We start from the raw sequence: 18,365 nt of genomic DNA, 5'->3' as shown, positions 1-18,365 counted from the left end.
ACAGGAGGAGTCCTCCCCCAGGCGGCGGGCGGCGGCGCCGGGCGGTGCGCTCCGGACGGACCCTGGGCAAGGTTGTACCGCTTGGTCGACTTTTTTGGGTGAGGGGGGTGAGGGAGAGGGGGAGTAGGGGGGGAGGGGGAGGGGGGGTGGGGGGGGAGAGGGGAAGGGGAGGGGAGGGAGGGGGGGGGAGAGGGGAAGGGGGAGGGGAGGGAGGGGGGGGGAGAGGGGAAGGGGGGAGGGGAGGGAGGGGGGGGGAGAGGGGAAGGGGGAGGGGAGGGAGGGGGGGGGGATGGGGGGAGGGAGGGGGGGGGGAGGGGAGGGGAGGGGGGGGAAGGGGAGGGAGGGGGTGGGAGGGGAGGGAGAGGGGGGGGGGGGAGAGGGGAGGAGGGGGAGGGGGGGGGAGGGGAGGAGGGGGGGGAGGGGAAGGGGGAGGGGGAGGGAGGGGGAGGGAGGGAGGGGGAGGGGGAGGGAGAGGGGAAGGGGGGGAGGGGAGGGGGGGGGGGAGAGGGAGGGGGTGAGGGGAGGAAGCGGAGGGGAGAGAGGGGAAGGGGGGAGGGTGAGGGAGGGGGGGGGAGAGGGGAAGGGGGGAGGGAGGGGGGGGGGAGGGGAGGGGGGAGGGGAGGAGGGGGGGGAGGAGGGGGGGGGAGGGGAGGGGGGGGGGGGAGGGGAGGGAGGGGGGGGGAGAGGGGAAGGGGGGAGGGGGGGGGAGGGAGGGGGGGGAGGGGAGGGAGGGGGGGGAGGGGAGGGAGGGGGGGGAGGGGAAGGGGGGAGGGAGGGAGGGGGGGGGAGGGGAGGGGGGGGGGAGAGGGGAAGGGGGGTGGGGAAGGGAGGGGGGGAGAGGGGAAGGGGGGAGGGGAGGGAGGGGGGGGGAGAGGGGAGGGGGGAGGGGAGGGAGGGGGGGGGGTAGAGGGGGAGGGGAGGAGGGGAGGGATGGGGGGGGGAGGGGAGGGAGGGGGGGGAGGGGGAGGGAGGGGGGGGGGAGGGGAGGGAGGGGGGGAGTGGGGGAAGGGGGGAGGGGGGGGGAGGGGAGGAGGGGGGGGGAGGGGAGGGAGGGGGAGGGAGGGGGGGGAGGGGGAGGGAGGGGGGGGGAGGGAGGGGGAGAGGGGAGGAGGGAGGGGGGGAGGGGGAGGAGGGGGGGGGGCGGAGAGGGAGGGGGGGGAGAGGGGAAGGGGGAGGGGAGGGAAGGGGGGGGAGAGCGGGAAGGGGGGAGGGGAGGGAGGGGGGGGGAGAGGGAAGAGGGGAAGGGGAGGAAGGGGGGAGAGAGGGGAAGGGGGGAGGGGAGGAGGGGGGGGGGAGAGGGGAAGGGGGGAGGGGAGGGAGGGGGGGGGAGAGGGGAAGGGGGGGAGGGGAGGGAGGGGGGGGAGAGGGGAAGGGGGGAGAGGGGAAGGGGGGGAGGGGAGGGAGGGGGGGGAGAGGGGGGGAACACATTCCACTGTGGCCTTTTGTGCCATTTCCGTCAGGAACTGGAGTTAGAAAACCGTAGTCCTGGTTCAGGTGGCGAAATGAGAACATCTGCAAACTCAGCCGGTCTCGCAGCGTCCACAGGAGGTCAAGATACATTACTGGCCTTTCAGGCCTGAGCCCCTCCTCCAAAAAAGCAGATTGAGCCTGTGATTGAAGTAAAAGCAGAATGCTAGAGAAACGCAGCAGGCCAGGGTACTCATCCGGGGGGGGGGGGGGATATGTTCCAGCGGACGCCTGAAACCCCGGATAGTCCCTCTTAACGTCCAGTGAAATCGGGTGGATGCTGAGTGAGCACCGTCTTATGTATATGGGAAACGAGTCTACCTGTACACTTTTTATTTGCCGGTGTGGATACTAATACAAGGTTCTAGGACCGTGGGATCAGTGTGGAAACCCTGATGCAGGACTGTGGGGGGAGGGAGCCCCGCTCTCTCCCCACAGCCCTTAATTATTCCCAACACTGATCTCACTGCCCCGCTCCCTCCCCACAGCCCTTAATCATTCCCACCACTGATCTCACTGCCCGCTCCCTCCCCACAGCCCTTAATCATTCCCACCACTGATCTCACTGCCCTGATCTCTCCCCACAGCCCTTAATCATTCCACACACTGATCCCACTGCCCCGCTCTCTCCCCACAGCCCTTAATCATTCCCAACAGTGATCTCACTGCCCCGCTCTCTCCCCACAGCCCTTAATTATTCCCAACACTGATCTCACTGCCCGCTCCCTCCCCACAGCCCTTAATCATTCCCAACACTGATCTCACTGCCCCGCTCTCTCCCCACAGCCCTTAATCATTCCCAACACTGATCTCACTGCCCGCTCCCTCCCCACAGCCCTTAATCATTCCCAACACTGATCTCACTGCCCCGCTCTCTCCCCACAGCCCTTAATCATTCCCACCACTGATCTCACTGCCCTGATCTCTCCCCACAGCCCTTAATCATTCCACACACTGATCCCACTGCCCCGCTCTCTCCCCACAGCCCTTAATCATTCCCAACACTGATCTCACTGCCCCGCTTTCTCCCCACGGCCCTTAATCATTCCACACACTGATCCCACTGCTTGCTCTTCCCCCGACAGTGCTGTATCAGCCCCTGCAAGCTTTCCAACTGAACAAAAAGAAGTGATTGACCCAGGAGGCTGCAAAAAATCCACTTTAGAGGAATTATCAATTTTTATTGGAAAAAATAAACAATGCTTGCGATTACCTTACTTTAGCATATTACATTAAAGTAAATAATGACATTCACACTATTTTACTATCATAACTTCGAAAAATTGTAAGTTGGTCCATCATAAGTAGGGGAGCACCTGTATATCCAATTTCTTTGAATCCCTTACAGCAGGAAGAAGGCATATTACGTGTTCTGTACATTATATGACAATTTTTTTTTTTAAAAAGGAATCTTATAAACCTAAATATTGTCTAATATTACAACATGAACTGCTTCAACTCGAGGGGTTCGGAATAGAACTGCAAATGGTCAAAAACATTTCTCACTTGATCTTATGATTGGAGGTGGTTGGATTGCTGGGACACACATTGTCTTGAGAGAAATTCCAGTAGAAATGGTCTTTGATGTCAGAGATGATGGATTTGTCTGTTAAAATCTTTCTCACCTGGAATTGTAGATGGATGATGGATCAACCTTGGTTCTGCAGAGGAGTGTCAACTGCAGGGTTGGAATACTGCTTACTAACTGAGCGACAAGTGACACTTTTCCAATCAGGAAAGAGCTGAGGAGTTGTATTAATTGGTGACTTTATCAGACAATGAAATGAATGACCTCCTGCTATGTTCTATAATGTTAAGATTTTTTAACAAAGACTTTAGCTCTTACAATTCTTATAAATTTTTTTGTACTTCCCAGAGGTTGAGATGTTTAAGATCAGTGGAATATGATCAGTGCTGCTTGAATATATTTTGGGGGTAGTCTTCAAATAAAATTTATTACTGCCTGAATAAATTACAGTGACGGAGGAGAGAATAATCAGGCATGAATTCTGTAAAGAGCGCTGCTCTGGGTTTGCAGTAATCCATGTGGAGTAAGCAAATCTGGACCAATACACTGATCTGGGGAATAAAGTTTAGGCTTCTCCAACATAGTGGAAAAAGTGTTCTAATTATAGCAGTGTCCTATTATCCTTCTTGAATCCATATTAAGATTTTAAATGTCAACAACATGATCGCTGGTGAGCCCTGTGCTATGAAGCCTACACCAGTTTTGAAGACAAAAAACTGATGGAAAACCATGAACAGTGTCACAGAGCAGCAGGCACAGTTATTACAACAATAGATTTCCAGCGCCCCTATTGTGCTTCCAGACTGGGACTGCAGTCACCTTCGTGCCCACAGATGAACTGCACAACAACGTGTTTTCTTTGAATCAAAGGACGAGCAATATATAAAAAAATATATGATCACTCAACATATCTCAAGAAATAAATTCCTGCCTCGTCCTCATTCTGGAGAAATCCTGGTGCATTTCAGCTGAATATGCATTGTAACTTCAGAGAGGAAAGGCATATTTCTTGATGGGCACCACACAGAACTGAACTTGATTCAAAGGATGTAAATAATTGAGATATCACCTTTGAATTCCAACCCACTTTGATTCCAGCACCCCATTAGCCTTTCTGCTCCTGAACTCTGGCTTTATGTCTGTACTTGGACACCCAACTCTTTGTTCCTCCAAAGCTCTCCACTACTTAACTATTTTCAAGATAAAGTAAAAGTCCAAAATTCCAGACCATCTGAGAATCCAGATTTCAGAGACACCTACAAATGCTCAAATAAAGACACCTCTCCATTGCAGCTCTGTAAATCAGAGAGTATTGAAAGCACTTTGTAAGCAAATAATTGCAGCCAGCTAAACTCAACCTCTGGTTTCTTGATGAAGGGTTTTGGCCTGAGACATCGATCATCTTCCGTCGAATTTCGTCAGCAATTTGGGTGTTGATGAAGTCAGTCAAGCTTGTTTTATTAATTTGCCCTCGAGATGTCCCAAAGCAGTTCATAAAGAATTGATTCTAATGAGGATTCCTAACTAGGAAGTATGTGCTGATCCAAATTCACCCCATCCCACTCTCAAACTTTTTTAACGTAGCACCCTTTTGTGCGCATGCATGCATGCGTAAGTGCCAAGGATGCACAGAAGTTGCTGAAATGAAGAAGTAAATATTTATTTGTACTTTGAATTTTGTATGAAAAAAAATGCTTCATTATTAAACAATCAAAATTTACCTGTTCATCTCTTCCTTTTTCTCCTTTAATTTGAATTTTAAAAGTACTGCCCTCATTATTAAACAATCAAAATTTACCTGTTCATCTCTTCCTTTTTCTCCTTTAATTTGAATTTTAAAAGTACTGCCCGAGAATCTAGAAAATCCAAAAATCAGGACCGACCCAGTCCTTTAATGCAATTTTTGTGATCAGCAGCCCAAAATTCATAAACTACACCCATAAATGTTCAGGAAGCAAAATCTTCATTGTACAGTTTTATCATTTAAATTCAATGGTAAAATGCAAGTGAGGATTCGGGGAGGTAGAAGTTCAGAAAAACGACATTGGTAATGGACAGTGTGAACTGTTCAGCCCATGGGGCACACTGAACCATCTTGCTCCTCAAAGATGCTCTCCGCCATGAGAGCACACCATCATTCACACAAGTGGTGCATTGCACCAACCAGCCATCAGTACATACACTACACATTACGTAGCACCCAGCGGCACAAGGACAAGCTTTTCCACCTCTATCATCAGATTCCTGTATGAACAATGAACCACAAACACTGCCCCACTTTGTCTTTTTCTTTTTTTTGCACAATTTTTATTTTGAAATGTGGTGTATTGAAATGTTTGCATTGTGATTTTGCTGCAAAACAATGAATTTTGTGACATGTTCATGACAATAAATACTGGTTCTGGAAAAAGAAAATCCTTTGGAACTCAACATGTTGGGCAGCATCAGTGGGAGAAAAAGAGGTGTAAACACAAAAGTCTGCAGACACAGTGTTTGAAGTAAAAATGCAATGTTGGAGAAACTCAGCAGGTCAAACAGTGTCCTTTCTGTAGCAAAGGTATGGATGATAACCAACGTTTTGGGGTTGAGCCCTTGATCAAGGTATGGAAAAAGTCTGCAGAGGGAGGGGTAGGGGAGGAGCACGGACCCAAAGGCAGAAGGTAATAGGTAGGTAAGGGAAGGAAGGCATACCAGCAAACTGCGGGAGGAGATGGATCTGTGAATGGAGAGGGAAGGGGGTGGAGAGCTGGCGGAAAGGAGACGGATGGACAAGAGAGGGAGAGCAGGGAGTGGGCTAACAGAAATGGGAGAAGTCAACGTTAATGCCATCCGGTTAGAAAGAACCCAGATGGAAAATTAAGTTTTGCTCCTCCCATTTACGTGTGGCCTTGGTTTGGTAGCAAGTACTCAGTCTTGTAGAAGGTTGCGGCCTGGAACTTTGACTGACCATCTGAGTTTCTCCAGCAGATTGTTCTCTGCCTCAGTTTCCAGCAGCTGCAATCTCTTGTGCCTCCAGCAAGTTCACCTTTGGCCTCACTCAAGCAATGGATGAGGCCAAGGGCGGACATGTCAAAAAGGACCGTTTCCACCCAGAGACGCTGCCAATAGGGATTGAAAATTTGGCTGAATGGTGCACTCACAACAATCTCACAATCAATGTCACCAAAACCAAGGAACTGACTGTTGAATTCACGAAGGGAAAACCAGAGGTGTACGATCCAGTGATCTTCTGGAGCATTAGAAATGGAGAGGGTAGATGCACAAAAAAGATTTGTTAAGATAGCCCTAGCCGTAGCAAAAAAATGTATTATGTCAACCTGGAAATTGGAAGCTAATTTGAAAATACAACAATGGTATATAGAAATGAATAAATGTATTCCATTAGAAAAAATAACATATAGTTTAAGAAATAATATTGAAATATTTGAACAAGTATGGGAGCCTTACATTAAATACAATAGCGAAAACCTACCGGGAACAAACATTGCCTAAGTTGATGGAAGGAGAAGAAAAGAAAAGAATGGACTCAGTAGAATTTCTGGTGTATTTTTGTTGAATGACAACATTGTCAGACTGGCTTAATGCAACCTAGATTGTATACCTAAAATGGATGGGTGGGGGTGGTGGCTTGGGAGGAGGGGGGGGGGAGAAAAAGTCACTGTATATGTGTGAAAAAGAAAAAGTGTATACCATGGCTAACGTGATTTATGGTGTGAAAAATAAAAAAATTAAAAAAAATGGAGAGGGTGAGCAAATTTAAGTTCTTGGGAGTCACTATCTCGGACCCAACACATCAATGGTATCGAGCAGAAGGTACATCAACTCCTTGACTTCTTCAGGAGTTTGCGGAGGTTTGGCATGGCCTTGGAAACCTTGGCAAATTTCTACAGATGTGTGTTGGAAAGTGTGCTGATTGGCTGCATCATGGTCTGGTATGGGGCCATCAAAGCCCCAAAAGGTCGTGGACACAGCCCAGGACATCACAGGCAAAACCCTCCCCACCACTGAGAACATCTATAGGAAACGCTGCTGTTGGAGAACAGCACCAATCATCAAGGATCCACACCACCCAGCACACGTTTTGTTCTCGCTGCTGCTATCAGGAAAGAGATATAGGTAGCACAAGGCTTGGACTACCGACTGCAGGTAAAACATGAAAGTCTGCAGGAAAAAAATGCTGAAGAAACTCAGCAGGTCAAACGGTGTACCTAATGTAGCAAAGATAAAGATGCATAGCCAATGTTTTGGACTTGAATCCTTCATTAAGGTATGGATAAAATGTGCCCAGGTGCCCGAACATAATGGAGAGGAGGAGCACGGTCACCATAGGCAGGAGGTAATAAGTGGATAAGGGAGGGAGAGCACACCAGCAAATGGAGAGGGGAGGATTCCCCTGTAAATATAGAGGAAAGGGAGGGGGGGGGGTGGAGAGCTGGAGAAAAGAAGACCAAGGGAAGGGAGGGAGAACAGAGAGGAGGCTAGCAGATGTTGGAGTGTGCCCAGATGGAAAATTGTGTTGTTCCTCCAATTTATGGGTGGTCTTGGTGAGACAGTACATGAGGCCGTGGACAGATGAGAGCATGGGAGCTGGGCGCGGAATTGAGGTTGGCCACAGGGAGATCAGATCCTTGTGATGGATGCAGACAGAGTGAAGGTGCTTAGCAAAGGTCTCTCTGATGTAGAGGAGGCTGTTACCCCTCCACCATCAGACTCCTCAATTCCAAAATCAATCAGGGACTCATTTAAGGACTCTTGTGCTCAATTCCAAAATCAATCAATCAAGGACTCTTGTGCACTTTACTGATTATTTTTCCTCTCTGTGTTGTAGTTTGTTTACATTTCTTAGGGGTCAATTGAGTATGGGTTTTTTTTTGCACTGCCAGTAAGTGGTAATTCTGCCTCATCTGCAGAAAAAAAGGAATCTCAGGGTTTTAGGTGACGCCTTGGATAATAATAAATCTGAAATCTGCTTGATCAATCTGTAGTTTGTTGGTCATCCCCGACCCGAGGGGGCGCTGCAGTCCGCCGGAGGACCGACAGGGCGGCACTAAGACGGTCGCTCCCAGGATGCTGCGCGCCGGGCTCTGAGCGGCTGGATTGAAGATGGCGGAAGCGGAAGAGCAGTTGTCCGACAGCGAGAAGGTGAGGGTTGGCTGTTTCCTTGCGGGGTCACTGCAGCGACAGGCACCTGGTGCCGAGAGGTCCGTGGTCGGGAGAAGTGAGCCCGAGAGAAGCAGGGTCCCCTCCCCCCTTCCCCCCCCCCCCCCTCTCCCCCATCCCACCCGCGCGCCCGGGGTTCGGTGCAGCCGGTGTCCGGGCGCCGTGCCCTCCCGGCCGGGCATTCAGGCAGGTTTCCCCCTGACCCGCCGCGGACTCTGCTCCTTCGGTTTTTCTGCTTGAGACCTCCGCCTTAAACTTCAGCCCATTCGCAGAACTTCCTGTTGTCCCGTTATAAGCAGAACTTCCCTGGTCCTCAACCTCTGGGCAGGGCATGCTCGTTGCATACGCTGGACACTCGACGGCGTGTAGTCCTTAAAGTTTGTCACATTGTACCCACTACAGAGAGAAGGGGGCTCTTAACAGTGCAATTAATATTTGTGTATAAAGTGGATGGGCGACAGCACAGTTATAGAGTTATAATGGAAAAATAGATTAATTGGTACAGAGAAGCGGTTCATTCAGGAGCCTGACAGATCTATTTTTGACCTCCAGGCATTTTTAACCTTTCATCGTATATGCTTCAGACTGGGTCCAGGGGTAAACTGCAGTACAAACCAGCTGGTGGTTGGGTATAACACCAGTCCTGGAAAACGGGGACACAGTGGATGTGCTTGTTGAAGTCCACGAAAACCAGGACACTGATTCCCAAGGGTTAAGTCTGTTGGAGTGTGATTGCGTGCTCCTATGCCTTGCCTGATGGGAGGGGAGAGAAGAGATTGTATTTGTGGTGTGATGTGCATTTTAGCATGTTGAGTGCCTTTGCATTGGGAGTTTGCACTTGGTCTGGGGAGAGTGCTCCCTTGTTCCTTGCTCTGTGTCCAGGAGTAAGTCGGTTCCATTAATCACACTCGGCTGAGGAACTGCACACACTCATGGCTCACACTAGGAACAGTTCACTCTCATCCTGGGGACTGTACATGTCGCGTGTATTCGGCCCAGAGATAACACAGACTCATTATTCACACTCAAAATAGAGTATCTTCTTTGCTCTCTTATTCCAGGGATAATGCAAACTAGGCTCAGAGATAGTGCACCCGCACTCATTGACGACACTACACTTGTTGCTGGTGTGTGCTGTGACAATAAACATTTGCTTCTTAGTCCAAGGACAGGATGCACTTGGTGGCCTCGATCAGCAGTCTGTACAAACTTGTTTATTGCAGTCAGGCTGGGCTGCACATGTAATGGAGAGCACCAAGTTCCTTGGAATTCAGTTAACTAGTGACATGGTCATACAACATCTCACTTCTCAGGCAGGTGCAACAGTGACTGCACTTCCTGAGAAGACTGAAATGGGCAAGGCTACTGGCTACCATTATGTCAACCTTCTACAGGAGCTCTATGAAGAGCATCCTGGTCAGCTGCTTCACAATGTGGTATGATTGCTTCAGAGAAATGGATCTGAGGTCAATCCACAGGGCCATAAAAATGGCAGAGAGGATCACTGGAGTCTCCCTCCCCAACCCTCACCCCCACCCAATTGATGTGATCTACCTGGATTGTTGACTGAAGAGGGCTCAAAATCATTGAGGACCCCTTTCATCCTGCACATAGCATCTTCCAGCTGCTCTTGATGGGAAAGATACAGGAATATCAGAGCCAGCACCACCAGGGTGAGGTACAGCTTCTCATGAACAGTGAGAATGCTAACAACCAAAGGAACTGCTCACACTAACCATCTGAGACTGTCATATTTACAAAACAATATTTGTTTATATGTATGAATACTTGTCTTGCATATGTATTGTTTGTCTCTATATGTGTTATGCCCTGGTTGTGTGTCTGCAGGTTTTGCACCGTAATCAGGTAAAATACAGGATTCTGTTGACACCATGGTTAAGTGAAAAAATGCACAAATGTTGTAGAAACTCAATAGGGCAAACAGTGCCTTTATGTAGCAAAGGTAAAGATACATCACTAATGTTCCCATCTTGATGAAGGGCTCAAGCCTGAAACGTTGGTGATGTATCTCTACCTTTGCTACATAAAGGCACTGTTTGCCCTGCTGAGTTTCTTTAGCATTTGTGTGTCTTTGCACTGTAATCAGATGACAAATTTGACTTGACTTGCTCCCACTGAATTCAGGTCAGTGCATGCTCAATGTTCACAATCAGCCTGGGGACAGTGCCTATCGTTGGTCTGGAGATGGTAGATATTCAGCTTGGGGGTCATTGAACACTGTTCACACTCGATTTGCACTGACAGGTTATGCTACTTCACTTCCACCTACCTCTACAGCTTCTGTTCTATTTGGTTTAAGACAACGAGTGCTGTCTTGCCTATGACTAAATGCGCTCAAGTTACACTCAGCCAAAAACTTATTTCTTCCATTCAGGCAGGATACATGCTGCTCACACTCAGCCAGTGACTTCTTTCTTGCATTCACGCAGGATGTGTGCCGCTCACACCGTTCCTAACCAGCCAGGAGTAGTGTACATATATTGCTTGTTCTCTGGGGGCATAGCATGTTTGTTGGTCATAATCAGTGCGCACCATAGTTCACATTCATGGTGGCATCATTGGACATTTAGCCTGGGACACCATGCACATGCTTCTTGAATGCAAGAGCACATACACTTGCTTGCATTCAGGACAGAGTCGCTTCAGATTTTACTCTTGCACAGGCAGGAGGCAATGCACATTGTGTAGTTCTTGTATAGATAGGCAATTACACATATATTGCTCACATATAGCCAGGGGATAGAACAAGGTGATCAAGCTTCTCTGTGGCACTCAATTGCTGGGATATAACTGTGAAAAAGCCCATGTGTAGTTTTGGAAAACCAAAATAAGTAATTATTTCCCCACACCTGTTCCTCCTGCCAATATCCTGTTACTTAAAATAATATTTTCCAATTTGCATACTTTATGATGCCTGATGTCGACTTGTTATTGATAAAGTAAAGATATAATATGAGTACCATTGAAGACAGCACAGGGAGATTTAATTTGATTGTAATTTTTAGCTGTCATTTCTTTTCCCTCAATAATGTTCACGTGATGTGGCTTCATAAGATGCACCTGGAATACTTTTCTATAAAACAGCAACTTGTTAGCTCAGAACCTTGCAGAGTGATGACTAATTTCTTTTAGTTATCTCAAACTATTCAAGTATAAACTTCCTTGTATTGTGAAATGAACTCACAACACTGAAAGCTGTAAACTAATGTTGGTGAGGGGTACAGTGATATAGATCCATTTACTTCTGCTTTTAACAGTGAGCAGCAGACCTCTGATTGCGTTCCATTGGAATTAAATTTTAGCACTTAAGAAATTAAGGCTCCCTGCAGGTGCACCTTTTGTGGGCTTGCTTTCTATTTGCTGAAGTAACTGTTCTTCAACAGTTTGATTTTGAATATACTTTCATATAAATTAATTGTATGTGGAAACAATTGGTATGTTATTAGGTCTTTATTCTTTGGAGCGAAGACGGTTGAGAGGGGATTTGATAGAAGTATTTAAGATTATGAAAGGGATAGACAGAGTGGATGTGGATAGACTATTTCCGTTAGGAGGAGGAAAGATTAAAACAAGAGGACATGAGTTAAGAATTAAGGGGCAGAGGTTTAGAGGTAACATGAGGGGGAACTTCTTGACTCAGAGAGTGGTAGCCGTGTGGAATGAGCTTCCGGGAGAAATAGTGGCGGCGGAGTCAATTGTATTATTTAAGAAAAGGTTGGACAGGTCTATGGATGAGAAGAAGATGGAGGGTTATGGGCATTGTGCAGGGAGGTGGGACTAGAAAGGGGTGTTTGGTTCGGTGCGGACTAGAAGGGCCTAATGGCCTGTTTCCGTGCTGTAATTGTTATGTTATATGTTATGATGTTGGCTGACCCCAGAAAACCTCTCCAGCTCATGGAAACGTTTTTTTTAAACTGATTTCAAAACCTGAGTTTAACATCTATTTTGCAGGACAGTACTTGTGTCAGTCTCAGTTATTTAATCAGCTTTTTCTTGTGCTGAACTTAAACTCACAACTTTAAGAGTCTTAGCCACACTGACTAGAATAGCAGTCAAATCTGGCATAGCCCTGAATTTCTTGACTCCATATGCATAGGTTTATGGTAGCATTGAACCCTCTAAGTTGCTCGCCATTGTTATTGTTAATGCCGATGTTATTCAGCATCGACAATGACATCTCTTCCCATTCCCTCTGTCTTTTCTCCAGCTCTCCACCCCCTTCCCTCTCCATTCACAGAGCCATACCTCCTTCCCTTGTTTCCTGGTGTGCCCTCCCTCACTTATCCACCTATTACTTCCTACCTATGGGACTGTGCACCTGCCCCTGCAACCGCCCCTCCCCCAAATTTTGTTCATGTGCCTGTTGCCCACACCTTGAAGGTTTAAAGCCCAAAACTTTGTTCATGTTGTACCTTTATCTTTGCTACATAAAGTTGTTATGGGCCCAGAGGACCCCAAAACCCAACAGCAATAGAAATTCACCAAGACAAATGGTTACTTAAACAAAAGTTGCTTTTAATTATCTTTAAACATGAAAACAGGATCAAACTTTAATTTATTGCTATTAACTTAACCCCCTTCTAATTCTAAATACATGTGTATGTAAGTTCAGAAAAGTTCTTTGATTCACAGTCAAATCTCACTTCTCACTCCTCCAAGTTCACCGGTATCAGGCAATTCTTATACTGTGTACAGAATTTAACATTTATGAATTTATCCAGGTTTTGGTGTTGAAAGGTAAATGTTTACCGTGTCAATTTTCAGAAAGAGATTTGTTGCTCATTGGACACAAACTGATTCCTTCTGATCAGCCACTTCAGAGTTTTGCCAAAGAAACTTGCCCAATCGGAGTTTTCCAGATGATAACCTCTTTCTTTCAGGTCACCACAGAGTTCCTTTTCTGTTTCCCTTATTTCAAGTTAAACATTATACAGCCAGCCATCTCCTCTTGTATGGACCACAAGGGCTTTGATCACGCTGAACTAAGAACTCACAACCTGTCTTCAAAATAGGGCTTTTCCACAAACTTGACAGCTTGTCATGTTCCAGTCCCAGCAGCTGAACTGCAGAACTGAATTTTCTCTCTCTGTAATCCATTAATCCACAGCATGTCCAATTAACACCTACTTGTGAAGTCCTTATAGGCATTCTTCAAAGTTTTTGCAAAGGCTCTCGGAGCCTGGACAGTCTGGCTTGAGCAGAGCTCTGGCATTTTAAATGAGAACTGTTTTGAAGTGTTCGTATGTGACCTACACTAAAAAACCTGCCACAATTTATCTCTTTTTAAAACATACAATATAAAATATAACATAATCCATTACAAAGTATACTGATCTGCTGAAGTTCTCCAGCTTAGTGTTTTTACTTCAATCTTGAACGGTGTCTGTAGACCATGTTTTAAAACTGAATTTTTACTATGCAGAGACAGATCCATTTTAAACAAATCACCATGACCATAATTTTTTTTAAATTGGAAGATTCTGGGTAATTAAAATGAATATACATCTCCCCCACGCAGTTTTAAAATCTTTTGGGTAGAAAAATCCATGTGGTTTCCTACTTTATAGCAAATAAACCCAAATATTTAACAGTTACCAATTTTAAGAAAATGTGTCCACCCACCTACCAATATTTTGAGAGAGATGAGTATGTTGGGATGGGACACATTTTCTTATTCTCAACCATAATCAGCAAGAAAAATGTACAAGACAGGTGTAGGTAGGAAGCTGTTGATTGTTACATATGATAAATTTCAAGCAATATTTTGAAACTGCATAAGAGGAATATTTTGGTTAAAAACATTTTTAGAAAATTCTTCAGGTTTAATAGTTTTTCTCTGGCTTGTCACATTATAATCATCTTTTTCAGCTGTCTCTGCTGGACGTAAGGTTTAAGTTATAAGGATCTTTTTATTCAAGAAAATTTTGACTCTTTTGAACAATTATCAGTCAAATTTAATCTTTCTAACATTTTTAGATATTTACAAGTTAGACATTTTGTTCAGTCATGCTTTCTGATTTTATAATCTCAATTACTGATATTCTTGATGTATTTTTTAACTTGTGTTTCTTTTTCATCGTGGATTAATAATCTATTTATAATGATTTATTGGATTTAAGGCCAGCCTCTACGGCTGGGATCAAGAATGATTGGGAATGAGATTTGAACATAACATTTTCAGATGAAGATTGGTTTTCTACTCTCAGCTTGATTGAAGATTCTTTTCATTTTGTGCAAGGCCTTGCTTATTACAATTTAAGGTGATACATAGAACACATATGTGCAAACTTAAATTATCTGGTTTTTATGCAGATGTTGAACCATTATGTATGAGATGTAAAATTTTTGAAGCTTCACTGATCCATATGTTTTGGGAGCGTCCAAATTTAGAGAGATTTTGGGAAGACATTTTGCAAACTTTATCAGATTTTTAAAATTAATATAGAACCTTGTCTGTTCATTGCTTTGTTGGTTTTTCACATGAGCCAGATATACTTCTGTCTGCCACTTAGAAAGTTTAGCCTTTATCATGCCAGAGGAGCAATTTTAATGAAATGGAAAGATGACTCTTCACCTACCCATACACAGTGGTTATATGATGTAATGTCCTATTTAAGCTTGGAGAAAATTAGATGCAACATTAAAGATAAAAAGCTTCAATTTGAAAAGATGTGGGGCCCATTCATAGAATATATCATGATTGGAAGAGATTCTCTGTCGACTGCTTGGCGGTCGCCAATCAGATCCACAATTTCCCTATTTTTACAAGAGGGAGGGGGTAGATTCGATTTAGTTTTCAGCTTTTTTGTTTGTTTTTTTCTTTTTTTATCAATTTTTATTTGGTTTAAATTGGCAAATATGGATTTAAACATGGTTATCATAGATTAATTTAATACTTGTTTCTTCTGTGGATCAAGAACCTGTCTAATGTAGTTCCATCATTTTTTTGTACTTGTATGTATATGAGGTGACTTGTTTGTGTTTTCCTTAAAATTTTGTATGCAAGTTTATATGTTAAACTCAATAAAAAAATATTTTTAAAAGAAAAGAAAAACATTTGAACATTTAAAACTTTTGAAATATCCTGGCATGTCTTGAGACCACAGCTGAAAATGACTTTCAAATACAGTATGTTTCCCCTTATCCAAAGTTCCATTAACCAAAATGATCCATTAACCAAACTTTTTTGCAGCGTTGACATGTCACAAGTTGGAAAAAAAATTATCATCTGACTTGCCCATGTTGGGCTCTGATGCTCTGTTAGCACCATTTTGGTAACAATAGAGGTCAGAACCAGCCGGGAAGGCAGACGTTAAATGGCTGGATGTCAGCTCAGAGAAGCAGGCCAGAGTCTCAAGCCATCAGTGAGCGACTGGAAGAAGTCGGTGAGTTAGGCAGTGGGGAGAAATTAGAACGCCAATTGTCCTAGTTTCAGGTGACTCCCTCCCCTCTCTTTTTGCATTTCTTATTTACCCTCTGCTGTTCTTGGTTTATAAACTGCGTGCTGCTGTCTCCCAGCCGCAAGGTGTCGAAAGAATCCTTTGTCTTGGCGTCATCAAGGAGAGCGGCCTCATGGGCAGGAGCGGGGACCTTGGGCTCCTGGGCAGGAGCAGGGACTGCAGTCGGGGATAAGCTGTGGTGATGGAGAGGCTTCGGGGATTGTCAGTGGAGAGGTGTTGGGGATCAGCGGCGGTGGGGAGGTATCAGCAGTGGCTGATGCTACTGAACTGGTTTTGAGTTTTTTTTCGGTTTTGTTCTGATAACCAAAAAATGCAATAACTGAAAACCGTCTGGTCCCAGATACGGGGAAACGTACTATACTGAAAACTATTTTGTACATGAATAGCACTGTTCTCAGAGCATTAAAATTGAGAAGATTTAATAATAGCACTGAAAATCAAGAAGGGGTTTGATGAAATAAAGAGAAACTGCTTTGACCAAAATTTACAAGGCTATGGGGAATTGATAGAAATTAGATTCACTGCTTTTCAAAAGAAAAACAGGTATAAAGGCCTAAATGGCAATTTATGAGGTGCATTATTCTATGATTTTGGTAAAATGACTGCTTGATCTGTCTGACTGCTGTGCAGTCATGGAATGGAGTAAGTCAGTTGCACGATTGAACAAGAGGAAGTTGGGTTCTGCAGCTTGCTATGTTTGTTACCTGAAATGGTAATATTTCAAATGCTTCACCAGAGATAGCAGGAAGTTCAGTGCAGTAAAATACATTACGGATGATGAAATGTGTTTTAAATGAGCAAAGCTGCTTCAAAATCTGCTTATTTAGCAACTTACAAAAATATACTTAGATTTTATTAATCAAGTTTTCTCACTCATAATTTCCTTGTACTCAAATTTGTACTTTAAAAAAAAAAAATTATGTCTGCAATATTTCCATTCTTACTGCTGTGGCTACTTTTCTCTCAATACAATTAATATTTGTTGGACTTTAATCAAGAACAGTGAGTTTAGAGAATTAAGACCATAAGATTTAGCAGAAGTAGGCTTTTCAGCCCATCAAGACTGCCCCATAATTTAATTCTGAGCTGATCTGTTTTTTCACTCAGTCCTTCTGCCCAGCTTTCTCCCCTTCAGATTAAATGGTTGTCTTAAATGGTTGAAGGAGTTACCAATTAACCATAACAAGCTTAGATGTTGCCAAGTCTTGCTCAAATTTGCAGTATTTGTGTTCCAATAATCAAAAACAATATATGTAAAACTATTACATGGGTGGATAGAAGAGAAGCAATGTATCTGCGTTGCTTCCAATACCACTACTTTTTTAAAATCTGCAAAACACCTGCATGTTGTTAGATCTTGCTTAAAACTGTAATGATCAACAAATATCTCAATTTTTAAAAATCTGAGCATGGCTATTTACTCTGGATCCCTGAACTCTCTCCCTGTACATATCCACACTTCATTGAGTACAGCAGTTCAAGAAAGCAGCTCATCACCACATTCGCAAGAATAATTGGGGATGGACAAATGTTGGTCCAGCCTGTGAAGCCCACATTCCCACAATGAATTAAAAACAAAATTTAAACTTGGGGTTTAGAAGATGAACTTATTGAGACATTTAAGATCCTGAGTGGGCACGATTCAGTAGAAATTTAGATGTTTTTGCTAGTGGGAGAGTCTCAAATAAGAGGTCACAACACAGTTACAAGATAGGTGGCCGGTCATTTAAAACAAAAGCACTTAAGAGATTTTTTTTGCAGTAAGATGACACTGAATTGAGTGGAAAAGCAAATTGTCCAGAGGATACAGAGAGATGTAGGTAAATTAAATGTGTGGGCAAGAATCTGGCGGATCGAATACAAAACCAAGGTCATCCACTTTGGAAGGAAAATTAAAAGATCAGATTATTTAAACGATAAATCGTTGTAGAGTGCTGTTGTGTAGAAGGGTTTGGAGTTCTTGTGCTTGAATTGCGAATGGTTGGTTTGCAGGAGCAATGGGTATTCAAGAAGATAAATGGAATGTTGGCCTTCATTGCTAGAGGGACTGAATTTAAAGGCAGGAGAACCTGCTGCAACTATGCAGGATACTGGTGAGGTTGCAGCTGGAGTTCAGTGTGCAGTTCTGGCCTCCTTACTTGAGAAAAGAAGCTTGGACAAAGTAACGCAGAGAACGAGAAGCCATATCCCACCTTGTCACTTTGAGAAATTGAATTTAATTTTTATCGCTATTCGATTCACAGCTGAGTTTCAATGACTGATAGTTTTTTCTTGTGTTCTATCACTTGCATTATGTGCTGGTTTTCATATAAACACACAACAGTCTCATTTTTTTCTTATTAACAGATGTTCTTTATCCTCCACTGCATCCACTAAGTCAGCGAACAATTTAGCATATTCCTGGCCAACAAATGATCTGTTCATCTCCATGTAGGCCCACTCGTTCTTCCCCGATGGATCGCCCTCACCCCACCCTCCTCTGATCCAATATCCCAGCCCCATCACTATTCTTAAATCCTCTTCTTCCTCACCTCTTTCCTCTGACTTCCCCTCACTACATTACCCCAAGCCCTGTCTCTTATTACTCTCTTCTCACCCCACGTCCCCCCCCCCCACCGCCCTCACTGTGCTCTTCTCAGCAGAGGCCTTGCTTTTCAACTCCTGTGCCTGAACATCGAGGTCTTCCAGGCCCAACACGTAGGTAGCTCTTCCTCCTGTACCTCGTGTCT

At 44.9% G+C, this 18,365-nt stretch overlaps 1 protein-coding gene and 1 long non-coding RNA gene across 2 annotated transcripts in view; both read left to right on the top strand.

Annotated features, from left to right (window-relative positions):
• Positions 1 to 28: 28 nt before the first annotated feature.
• On the top strand, positions 29 to 5,410 carry LOC138765134 (uncharacterized). Its single transcript, XR_011358490.1, has 2 exons — positions 29 to 71; positions 3,105 to 5,410. It is a non-coding gene; the product is annotated as an uncharacterized lncRNA (long non-coding RNA).
• A 2,624-nt stretch (positions 5,411 to 8,034) lies between these two features.
• The window catches only part of capza1b (capping actin protein of muscle Z-line subunit alpha 1b), a 38,262-nt gene continuing 27,931 nt past the window's right edge, over positions 8,035 to 18,365 (top strand). The window contains exon 1 of the mRNA XM_069941942.1: positions 8,035 to 8,137. Within this exon, the coding sequence (XP_069798043.1) occupies positions 8,099 to 8,137 (39 nt within the window). The 5' untranslated portion in view covers positions 8,035 to 8,098. The remainder of the gene's footprint in view (positions 8,138 to 18,365) is intronic.

The sequence above is a fragment of the Narcine bancroftii genome, chromosome 5 (genome assembly GCF_036971445.1).
Source record: "Narcine bancroftii isolate sNarBan1 chromosome 5, sNarBan1.hap1, whole genome shotgun sequence".
NCBI classification, from domain to species: Eukaryota; Metazoa; Chordata; class Chondrichthyes; order Torpediniformes; family Narcinidae; genus Narcine; species Narcine bancroftii.
Note: the sequence above shows the minus strand (reverse complement) of the source record. Positions and strands in the feature narration are given on the sequence as shown.